Here is a 12,563-nt window from a genome sequence, read left to right as displayed (position 1 = left end):
GATTAGTGATGTTGAGCATCTTTTCATGTGTTTGTTGACCATCTGTATACCTTCTTTGGAGAAATGTCTGTTTAGGTTTTCTGCCCATTTTTGGATTGGGTTGTTTGTATTTTTGATATTGAGGTGCATAAGCTGCTTATATGTTTTGGAGATTAATCTTTTGCCAGTTGCTTCATTGGCAAGTATTTTCTCCCACTCCGAGGACTGTCTTTTCGTTATATTTATGGTTTCCTTTGCTGTGCAAAAGCTTTTAAGTTTCATTAGGTCCCATTAGTTTATTTTTGTTTTTATTTCCTTTATTTCCAACACTCTAGGAGGTGTTGACCACATCTTTGAGATCCACACAGGAGATCAGTCCAGTGTGTGGACAGACTAGCAGTGTGTCCTTGCTCTGATCACCTTGTCCTATCACTGTCTTCTCTTCACCCGATTACTTCCAAAAGCCCAAGAGATGCTTTCTTATGACCTTCTTTCCTGCTTTTTACCCAATTCTATTCAGTTGTTTTTTGGAACCGAGCTGCTTCTCCCAACCAAGAAATCTTCTCTACCATTTGCCTTGGACTGAGAATGCTTCCATTCCTTTCATTTACCATAGAGTGATTTCCATATGAGTCTTTCTGTTTATTTCTTGAGAAATCCAGTTTTAGACCACTGGTTCATTCTCCCAATAACTTTCCCTACAGCAGATCTGTAACTCTTTCTTGTGGCAGTTGTGTGGCCTACTCACACAGAATGCTGTTTGGCCAGGCTTCTCTCCTCTTGGACTGTGTCCAAGGGAATATTGGCTTTAGAATATTGGCTTAGGGAATATTAGCTTTAGCATCTTACTTCTGGGTGTTTCTTGCTGATCTTACATCATTCTAATGTTGCCTTGTGCCAATTCTATATTCAGACAAAATCCATTCCATCTCTCCCCACCCTTTTCTCCTTTCTCATCGCTACTTTATCCCCCCAGTACTGAGTATCTCCTGAACATTTGCTCATCAAGCTAATATTGATCCTTCAGGAACAAAGGTAAAGTCTTCTAAAAAGAGTCATGTTGCTCATTCTGGACGCTCAGAACAGACTGAATCAAAGACTAGGTTTTGTCAGAAATCCAGGAGGGTGAGGTTGAAAACACACAGCTGGGGACACTTTATATTTTTCTGTTAAAATGGAGCTTTCTTTGTGGGCTGTCACTCTTAGGAGACAGTGACACTCTTCCTAGTGCCCTAGGAAGAGTCCAGGGACAGAAATGCACCTCAACCTATTGTAGAGGTTCTCTCGGTGCTCATCCACAGAACTGGTACCCAGTTCATCCATTCACTGGGAGGCTCAGGCCTTGCCAGGATCGTACCAGGAGAACAGTAAGAGAAGCTTCCAATGCACACTTGAGACAGAAAGAAAATGATAACACTGGAGTTACCATTTGCTCTGGCTTGAACCTCAAAAGACTTTTCATGAGACCCTCTCCTTTGTCCTATGGACAGTGTCTTCATATACAATATCAGGATGGATATGAGAACATTTCTTCTTGACCTTCTGGTCAGACTGATCTGTGCTGTGTGACAGCAGGACCTGGCTGTCTAACATGTGACAGAAATTCCACTATTCAGTGGGGTCATTGGCTAGAGTAGATCCTAGAGGCTTTGGGCTAGCAGGTCTGAAAAAATATGAATGTTCTCAGACAAATTCTCCAACTGTTTAGATGGTCAGTTCAGCAAACCAAGAGGGGATTACATACTCTACCTTGTGGAGTGACGATTATTTCCTTGGTGAACAAGGCAGTGCTGTCCTGCTGATTCTATCCAGCACACGAGGAACTTTGGCCTGTGGCATGGTAGCCTCCAATGCCTAATCAAATGTGGACGCTTAGATCAGCCCAGGCATGGGGGCCTCAACCTAGGGCTCATAACATCTCAGCCCTAGAAAGCCTGGATTAAACAGCTGTGCATGTCTTATGGATGACTGTAAAATAATGAGGGGCAAACATTTTCATTTGTATGACTGTTGCCCTTTGAAGAGGATGTATTCAGAAGCTTTATATTTACTACTTTAATACTTTCACTATAGCAAATAATTTGGAAAATTTCACTTGGCACTTAGTATAATCGTATGGGGGATTATTGGATAAAGAAAAAATTATATTAAAAACCATCATCTTTGTTTCTTTCCATTTCCACATTGTAGTAGTGGTTGGATAAATGAAAATATGATTTGGACCAACACAATTACTGAAGAAAAGGGCAAAAATATAAACCCTAGAGTAACATGGTCAATGAATAGTCATCTACAAGTCAAACTAGGATATATGACATAATCATTATAAGGGCAAACTTTATACATTTAAAAAGTTCTAAGCCCCAGTAAGTGATTCATGTTATATTACACAGTGTTTGATGTGGCAAAATTAAAAGGTAATCAAGAATTTGGTGAGATCCTTAGTGGTCCTTGTGAGAGGATAGTCATGTGTACTGTGTAAGAATCTATACACTTGGGAATTATTGGTGGATTCAACAGTGGTTGATCCTCTTTTCCTCTAGGTTTGGAAATATCGTGGGATGGAGACAGTTTTGTAGAGGTCATGGCTGCCCCCCATCTCAAGGGCAAACTCTGTGGTCTCTGTGGCAACTACAATGGACATAAGCGTGATGACTTAATTGGTGGAGATGGAAACTTCAAGTTTGATGTGGATGACTTTGCCGAGTCCTGGAGGGTTGAGTCCAATGAGTTCTGCAACAGACCCCAGAGAAAACCAGTGCCTGAACTGTGTCAAGGGACAGTGAAGGTAAAGCTTCGAGCCCATCGGGAATGCCAGAAACTCAAATCCTGGGAGTTTCAGACCTGCCACTCAACTGTAGACTATGCTACTTTCTACCGGTAAGTACAGTGCTTTGGGGAATGGGCTTGCGTTACAGACACCAAGTCTACCAAGGGTACACTTGACTATGGAACAGAGGGTATCAAATTCCTTGGTGTACAAAACAAGGGCCCTCAAAACACAGTGTAAACACCCCTACTTCTTTTTTCTTGAGACTGATTTCATCTTGACTCAGTCCCACATTATGTCCCAAATTAGGAAATTGAAGGGCATATTTCAGAGCTGTCTCCTAGAAGTGATTCTGTTTTTGTGTCTGCAGGTTCACTGGAAAGCTAGTGACACCCTAGGATTTTTTCCAGGTGTTAGCTTGACTCTTAGATTGAGGAGTGCTTCCCAAATTCTGGCCTAAAATGCAGTGGTATAGGGCGGAGGTAGGGAACTCACATCACTCTGGCTGCCTTTGGGTATTTGAGTAAGCTTGGTTATTCTAGGTCTGAGGGAAAGTTCATCAGGCCTTTCTCCTTATCTTGCCCAAAACAAATCTGCACATAGAAAACAAGATGGTGAAGTGAGGATTCCTCGGATTTTAGCCAGCTTTGAGACTTTGTATCCAGAGTCAGAGGAGAGTGGAAACAGGACTTGAGGTTGGAGGAAGGAAATCTCTCAGTAAGACTGTGGATTCCATAACCTTTTCTAATTCTGATTAACCTCCTTCCATACAAAGCAACTGGTTACAAAAGAGACTTGGCTTTGGCTTCCGTGCTACAGGGTTGCATTTGTGAGTTGGTGAGTTTGGCCTGGTTGTACTTCCATTTACCACACAATTCCACCGGTTCAAGAGCTAAGACTGTCTCTGATTTTAACCACCATGAATGGGTGTGGGAGGAAACATGAGATGAACACAGCCCAAAAAGGCCTTGTTTAAGTGATTTGCCTGTGCCTCTTAAAATGAGAAAACTCCTGTGGTCTGAAGCCACAGAGAAGTTATTTTTACTCTTTAATTACCATCAGTTTATTTCCCCTAGTTCTCATTAAATGTGATTTTTAAAAAAAAATTTATTTGATCTTTGGATATAAAAGATAAAGTTCTATAAAGTCGCTCAAAGTGAGGTGGAAAAAGGACCGTCCCTGTCATCACAAATCCCTGAACATGGCTGCATCTGCCAAACCATTTGGCTCCAACCCATGGGTTTAGTTTTTTAAAACCATTTTCCAGTTGTAAGTTGAATTTTCTGGGTTCCCTTCTTTCTCCTCCCTGCATCACCCCCTAGATTGACCTCACCCTTGTCTATTGAAGTTGAAAGGTCTTAATGCACTCTGGAGTGAGTTAAGCACCTAGACAGACAAAGCAGGCTTCATTTGGAATCTAAATACCCATCACTTGAAAGTCTGATGGAAAGCAATAGACCACAACAATTCAGAACTTTGTGGTTTCCCAGAGCTAAAAATCCAGCCCAGCTTTACAACCTTGAACAGTTATTTAGGCTCTCTAATCCTTAGTTTGCTTATCTGGGAAGTGGGAATAATAAAAGAACCTACCCTGAAGAGATTATGAACGTAAATGCATGTATTCAACCCAGTGCCCCCAAGTAATGTGCTCTATGATTGTTGGCTGCTATCCTATCTTCTACCATTAATTAAATGATTACCATGGGTAAGGCCTCTTTTGGAAGCTCCCCTACCCCAGTTGTGGATTTGGATTGGACTCTTCTCTGTCTGAAATATAATGGAAAGGCTGTACTTTTCCCAGGACCCCAGCAGTCTACACCTTTGGTTTTCATCCCATTTCAAAGGAACGTGTTGAAAGCAAAAACTGGAGAGGAGGCCTGTAGAGATTCGTCCCTTTTCACAAATTTCTTTCTTTGCTCTTTGGTGATTTATTTTGTATTATGATCCCTGGACTGTGAGCAGGAATATGATGAGCACCTTGGCAGAAGTCGTGAGAAAGGACTTTGACATGAACAGAAAGAATTGGAATTGTTAAGTGGCCAGGCAGATGCTCACCTTCTGCTCTTGCAAGTTGCTACAGTGGCACAGTGGGGGTGCAGTGGGGGGGATTGTCACTGTGTAAGGGACTGGATGCCCGAGTTTGGGGAGCTTATGAGAATGTTCTTGGGATCTTTGTGCACTGAGGTTTGGAGGATGGTGTATGGTGGAAGGTGAGCTCATGTTCTGCTGTGTGTGGTGTAGGAGCAGTGCACCCTTCCAGGTCAGCCACTCCCTGCAAGAGGCAGGGGAGCTCAGGAGGACAGAGCTAGACATTCCTCACTGTCATGTGCTTTGCTGATAATCTCACTCCCCAACGGAGAGGTTCACCTTCATGTATTTTCAAGTGAAGGTGGCCGATATTGGGTAGATCCTGGCTTGCTTTCTTTCTTGCAAGCACAGGTGTGGCAGGAGAAAGAAAAGAAACAAAGAAGACATGGAAAGGGAATTCTATTCCAGCAAGGACCAAACCTTAGGGAGCCTTTAGGAAGCAATGCCAAGTTGGACATAACCTCAACTTTGCCACTTTCTAGCTGTGTGGCCCTGATAGCTTGCTGAGTTTCAGAATCTTTGCCTTTAAAATAGGTATAACAGCAACTACCTGGTGGGATTGCTCCTCCAAGGACTCAGGTCAATGGGCAGTGCCACACTGGCCCATGAGAGGCAGGCAGTCCTGGCATGGCGTGCTGTTGTCCTGTGTCCCTTACTTTTTTATGGAGAATCTTGCCCCCCTGTTCAGCCACTTACCTCTCTGATTGTCGGTATCTTCTCCTGTTCTCATCGTGGAGAACAAATTCGATAGAGTCTTACTGATGAATCTGCAGAATAATTCAAAAATGCTTCTCTTTCATGACATTGAGTGAAATATAAGTGAACATTGCACTGCAAGCCTTTAAAAAATTGTTGGTTTTGTCTGTAAGACTAATATATGTTCATTGTAGACATTTAAGTAACATTAGAAAGAATAAAGAAGAAAATAGCCATTATGTGACGTTCCACACATGTCAATTTTTTCCTGTATATTTTATGTCATTGCTGGAATTGCTAAAATGAAGCTTAAAACATAGTCATGACCTGTGTTAAGGGCTGCGATCTCTTTTATGAGTCAGTTTAGGACTAAAGAGATTTGCCTTGATATCGTGGAAGGTCATGTGTATAAATTGTATGTGAATTCGACTCCTTTCATTTTCCCCTTATCCTTCACAGAAATAACTGTCCTTTATTTTAGGATGAAGAATAAAGTGCCTAATATACAAGTGCAACTTTCCAAATACCACTGTGCTTGTAACTTAGAAAAGGGAAAGGAAATGTTACGTCCTTTGGGTTTCCTTAATCATATGACAAATTCCATGGGGAAAATTCTATTATAAACATGAGATAGCTCTTCTTATAAGATCAAAATAATAATTCTTATTTCTCTGAATTAGAGTTTACTTTTGAGATATCTAGGACTTGGAACTCTTATTTTGGTCTTTTACCAAGTTCAAAATTTTTAATAGTAAACTGTCCATTGTCTAAAAACTTTGTGAATGAATAAGAAATAACTACATATTAGCCAAGTTTTTTTTTTAAGCTTTTTTATTGGAATATAATTGCTTTACACTCCTGTACCAGCTTTTGAGGTACACCAAAGTGAATCAGCTGTATTTATACATATATCCCCATAACCCCTCCCTCCCTCCCACCCTCCCTGTCCTGGCCCTCTAAGGCATCACCCATCATCGAGTTGATCTCCCTTTGTTATACAGCAACTTCCCACTAGCTATCTATTTTACAGTTGGTAGTGTATGTATGTCTATGCTACTCTCTCACTTCGTCCCAGCTTCCCCTTCGCCCCCACCCCCCCAACCCCGTGTCCTCCAGTCCATTCTCTGCATCTGCATCCTTATTCTCTTTTGGGAAACTTTTAAAGTTTTGCTCATTTTTTTTTCTTCACAGATCAGTTCCACCCATCATGGTCTTATTTGGTATAAAAATATAATATTTAGTTAAAGTCTTTGTGATCTGCATAATTTAGCTTTATTAACTCATTGAATATGTTTGGATACAAAATAATTTAATTATGAATCATATACAAATTTTAACTGGCTGCATTGATAATGCGTCTTAAGTCCTAGAGTTGTTAATCGACTTGTCCTCAAATTAGATAATCCCCTTTGCAAATGTTTTGCATTGGCCTTCGCTGGTGTGTTACGGAGACATTTCTGGTAGCAAGGGAAGTAGTTAGTATACTGTGGAAACGTGAATGTGAAATCATTTCAATTATATTTGGATTCAAATGTAGGCTCCCCTGAGGAGAAGATGTTGTCTTTGTGTCTCTTGTCTCATTTTTTATTTTCACCTCCCTGCCCCAGCCTCACACTGCCTTCTCCACCTGCATCTTGGCTGCAACTGGGAAATAGAGGAGGAATAGGCAGCCCCCCACCCCAGAGCCTCTCTGGAGGTCCTCAGCATCCAGTATCGAATCTACTCCCCACCCTGACTCAGGCCATGCTGACAAGACCAGCCGCGGCAGCCCCCGGGGACAGAAGGAAGCCAGGAGATGGGCTGGGCTGCGTGGGTTACACTGGGGAGAGAGAAGACCACCTATACCTTGGGCTGGTGTATGAAACACTAGCAATGGGCTTCTTGCCTAACTCAGACCCGAATCTTGGGTGAAGTAGTTGCAAGTGAGTGTTATCTGCCAGCAAAACAGGCCTCTCCAGTCAGGGCAGGCCCGCATTTCAGAGAAGCCAGGAAAATGAATGTGAGCTGCCGCAAAGCCCAGACATTTGCAGACCACAGTCGTCTCACGACTGTTTTCCTCTCCCTACTCCCCTTTATGGGGTATAATTCACCGGAGCAAAAACTCCGTTTACTTGTTCGGTTTGGGGAAATGTCTGGGGATTCCCAGTCTAGGAAATGTCCTTTTCTTTCCATGCAGTGGTTTTTACAGCTGTAAGGAATTGAAGGAAGGCCAGAGGATTCACAGATGTGTCCTTCCTGCTGAGGTCCTGGGAGGTAGGTGGTGGGAGGTTGTGCAGGAGAACGTTGGAACTCCAACAGCACAACAGTGTTGGAGAATACAGGTGCCCGGGGACTGCCGGTGGCTTCCTTCCAAGGGAAGATCACAGCCCTTGTGGATGACCCACTTTGTGTTTTCCTATAAAGGAAACTCATCATTTATTATAAAGCAAAAAGAGAGATCCAGGCGAGGAGTCCAGACTTTATATGCGTGTGTGTGTGTCTGTGTTTGTATGAGAAATTCATATAAAGCTAAATGTTATTCCATAATTAAAATCAAGCCAATCTTCCCTTACTTCAAAGAAGACCGTGCTTGGAACATTTCTGTTTACAACTTTTAATGACTTGCCTTAAATTGCCATTAGAATTAAGATCCTAAATCAAATGAGATGTTCATTTTAAAGTGTGATGTTCTAAACCTGCCTTTTTATTTTTCCTTTGGCAAACTCAGCTTTTAGGATGAGCAGCCACTCTGAATCTGTAATAAAGGTGACACCAGGTGGCAGTAGACACCTCAGTTGTACCACTGATCAGACTTCAGCCCTTACAAGTCCAACCCTAAAGTTCAAAATGTTTTCCCTACTCAGTAGCTCTCTCCTTTTTTTTTTTTTTTTTTAAAAAAACTTCTGTCCTAGGCTACTCCTTCACTGTATCTAAATATACAATGCGCATTCCTGCCTCTGGGTCCACGTCTTTCCCCTGCCTGAGATGCCCTCGTTTTCGCCATTGGTTTAAGCTGAAGGCACAGCTCATGTTTCATCCCAGGCCTCTGTAAATGTGCTTTCTTTGGTTTCTTAGAGATGCTGATTGTGTTTATCCTTATTGCACTGCCGTTGTCTCTTGCCAGCATTGGATTTAAGGTTTACTCAGGAATGGAATGTCTTTTCTACCCTTTTGTATTTCACTCAGCATCACCCCTGGAAGGTCTGCTTCGGGGAAAGGTTTCTTAGCTCCCTTCCTAGCCTCTCTGTCATCTTCATCCTCTCTGATCTCCTTGTGACTTCTACCTCCAATGCCAAGTCCATCTTAGGTCTTTATCCCCACACTCTTTACACACTTACAGTCAGAATGTGCACATATTTCTGTTTATTCAGGGAGTAGACTAGTCAGAGCAAGCAGAGCCTCTGGTCTACCTTTGACGCTGTAGGAGCTATCAGCTCTTCTTACTGCATGAGTCTACCACTGTGACTGCCAGGGGCAGGCCTCTGAATTGCAGAATCTACCTCTGCCTATTCACAATTCTCTTGCAAGCCACTTGGACCTCCTGGATCCTCTTCTATCCCTTCATTCTATAGATGGCTAGTATTTGGCGTTGCCATCTTCTTGTGTGGTATTTTGATCTATAGATATTTGTGCATTGGCCTCTTTTACCATCGTGTCCTGTGGGGTCACGGACTGGCATTGACTCTTCTTGGTCACATGTGACTCTGTTCATGGGGTGTTTCCCATCAAGGAATTTCACCTGAGCCTTTGGTGTCCAGTTTTTATTGGGACTCAATCACCTGCTGCCTGCATGGCTGACCTTCAGTAGCCCCTCCCAGAGGTCATGCTAATGCCTTTAGTCTCCAGCTCCTCTAGAGGTTGGAGCTGTTATCAGGTGGCCCAAAGCCCCCATCATAAAGCACATGGTTAGAGTGCCTCCTGGCCAAAGCGCCCAGGCAAAAAAGGACACTCCTGTCCAGCAGTGCATTCCAGGGGCTTAGAGATCACTCCCCAGGAGCTAAAGGCCAAATCCAGACTCTCTTTGGGCCAGGTTAATTCTTCACCACACAACCTGCCTGGCTCAAGATTAAATGTAATTTCAATTTGATTTTAATTTTAGCTTTGAGTTTATTTTCAGCATAAACTTCCTGGAATCCTGCAGTGTTTCTCCTCAGAAAATTATATTCTGGATTGTAATTACATGGGGCTTTTGAACACCAATTTGAATGAGTGTCATTGTAGCAGGTAAAACACTAATTATTTTGTAGCATCTCTCTTGGCTGCTTGGGGGACTTTGATTACTCCTTAGTAAGCAGGAGACTGTCTGGTGTAGCTTTATTATATTTTCATTATCGATGGGCATAAAGCCCTTTCTATCCATGAGAGCGACAAGAGTGGTGGCTAACATGGGGCATGTTTTTCTCATGTCACTGCTGAGCTAATTGGGGCACCAAGAGGCGGGGGGACTCGTTCCAGGTCCCCCGTGGAGTCTGAGCAGTCAGCCTGACAGGACACCTGGTCTCAGGTCTTTGTCAGAGGACTTGGCAAGAGCCACCATGCCTGCTCTCAGAGTCCATCACTGTCCACTCAGGTTTTTACATATCCTGTTTCTGCAGTGAGCTTTTGGAGGAGGATTTCATTAATTATTTAATTCATTCCTTTTACAACTTTCGAGTGTGCACCTGCTGGGTGCCAGATACTGCTGCTGTAAGTGTGGCGATTCAGGGCTGAACAAGAGAGACAAAAGCTCTTCCTTCAGACAACTCATAGTCTAGTGTGGACAGATGGCAATAAATAAGAAACGAGGTCATTGCCAACTGTGAGAGGAGGAATGGGGGAAACACTGTGATGTACTAGGGTGGGCTGGGGGCAGCCAACTTGGAGTAAGGTAGATAGAGAGGAAGAGCCTTCTTGAGGAGCGCTCCTTTGAGTGGAGCCCACCGTGTGTGGGAAGGACTGGGGAGGAGGCCTGTCACGGGCGGGGGAAGGGCAGGCCCCAATACTTGGAAGTGTGTGGTCAGTTTGAAGATCAGAAAGGAGGCTGCCAGTACTGGTGCCTTTAGGAAGTGATGGGTATGCTGCCAATAACTGCATGAGCTTGGAAGCAAATCCTCCCCCCATCAAGATTCAAATGAGATCGTGGCCCCAGTCAATACCTTGAGTGTAATCTAGTGACACCTAGTCCATGCCTGGACTTCTGATCCATAGAAACTGAGATAATAACTGTGTTGTGTTTATTGTTTAAGTCTTTTGTTAAGCCTTTCCTGTTTTCCTCATTCACTAAGTTTCATTTTATTTCATCCTGCATGTAGTTTTGTAAGTTGATGTAAATCCTTTCTGGAACAAGTTGAAGAATAAGTGACAGTGGCCAGGGGTAAGGGATCTAACACCTCCAAACTTCTATTTTGTGTATGAAATAGAGATATCATCACCAACAGGTTGCTCATGAGGCTGGATGAGGTTTTCCTTGTAATACCCAGGTGGAAACACCAAGGAATCCACTTGCCTTGGCCACATCAGCGGTGTGGTCTAGTGGCATTCCGCCCTGAGCCCTGTGCTTTCAGGTTGTTCTATAGAAAATGAAGCTACCCAGTTGGGTACCAAAATGCCTCAGAACCAAGAAAACCAAGGGATGGGTGTCCTCAGAGATGGCCCTGTGTGGGCTGACTTCCATCAGGCTGCAGGTTGGTTGAATCTTTGATGCACCATGAGTACAGCACTGGGACTCAGTGAAGTCACAGGGACAGGTGCAGCGTCTTGTGAAATTAGCCAGCATCCTGGCAGTGTTATAGGCTTCTCAGAGGTGGCTCGCTAGCCCTTGTGCTGTGCTGGGAGCTCAGGGCTGTGCTGGGTTTGACAGCCCTCCAGGACTCTTTGACTGTCTCTCAATCGAGCTGGCAAAAATTAAAATTGATGGAGCGTATGCAAATATGAAACAGGAGGGAGGCTTTTGCAATCCTGGATCCTCCTACACATTGTTCTCTATGGAAATCTTATAGTCAATCTCTATTAAAGGAAAAGGAGCAGTAGACTTTCAGACATAGGCTTTCACATGGGCCGGTGTTTCAACCAGAGACCAAATATTCAGGAGTGTGTACATTTAAAAAAAAAAAAGACTGGGGCGAGGGGCAGTTTTGTTAAGGAAGAAAATGCTGAATTATTATTTTTTTTATGTCCACAAGTCTCTTTTCTAGGTCAATTACTCATGTCTAGGAATCAATGAAATTGATCAGTAATAAATTAAAACAGGTATATTACCTATTGTAAAAACATATGCACATAGATTATTTTATACTCAGGATTCATTGATTAAATAATTCACCAGGTGCTGTTCAAGGTGCTGGAGGCATGGCAGTGGTGGAGATAAATGAGTCCTCTGGCTCACAGAACTTGCAGTGCAAGCCAGTGGGTGAGAAAGACAAGTAAACAGGAGTGTAGATGGGGAACATACATTTTTATAGAGGATGTACAGGATACTATGGAAACCTGCCAGGCGGATGGCTTCCTGGAGCAGGTGACTTCCTAAGCTGAAACCAAAAGCATATGTAGGGTTTAGCTGCACAAAAAAAAAGAGTATGGGTTTGGGGAAGAGAACAAAGGGAAAGATTCCAGCCATAGAAGACTGCATGTTCAAAGCCGTGGAAGCCAGCAAGAGCCTGGCACAGGCGACTGACAGTTAGATGTTCCATGGGGCAGTGTCATAAACTGCAAGGGGTGTGGACGGTGGGTCAGGAGGCAAAGGCCATGGTCAGTTCATTAAAGTTTATGGCCCAGCATCCTGCAGACATGAAGAGAGCACACTGTAGTATCTTTCAACCATTACCTGGGGGCAGGTTATACTGGCCATTGGTTCAGTAAAGCTGAAGACTTTTCTTGTATTCATCATTCATTTCTCAGTTTATATACACCTACCAAGTAGTCTATGCATTAGGTTGTGATTCTCAAACTTTAGCAGGAATCAGAATGATTTAGAGAGCCGATTCAGTGGGTCTAGGGCAGGGGCTGAGAGTGTGCAATTTTAACAAGTTCTCAGGTGCTGCAGGAACTCAGGGACCATACCTGGAGTACCTCA

At 43.3% G+C, this 12,563-nt stretch overlaps 1 protein-coding gene across 1 annotated transcript in view; it reads left to right on the top strand.

The window, feature by feature from the left end:
• BMPER (BMP binding endothelial regulator) overlaps positions 1-12,563 on the top strand; it is a 238,314-nt gene that overhangs the window by 168,695 nt on the left and 57,056 nt on the right. Inside the window, exon 13 of the mRNA XM_057731872.1 lies at positions 2,523-2,859. Coding sequence (XP_057587855.1) covers positions 2,523-2,859 — 337 coding nt within the window. The remainder of the gene's footprint in view (positions 1-2,522; positions 2,860-12,563) is intronic.

This window comes from Hippopotamus amphibius, chromosome 4, assembly GCF_030028045.1.
Source record: "Hippopotamus amphibius kiboko isolate mHipAmp2 chromosome 4, mHipAmp2.hap2, whole genome shotgun sequence".
Classification (NCBI taxonomy): domain Eukaryota; kingdom Metazoa; phylum Chordata; class Mammalia; order Artiodactyla; family Hippopotamidae; genus Hippopotamus; species Hippopotamus amphibius.
This window is presented reverse-complemented; position numbering and strand designations above follow the sequence as displayed.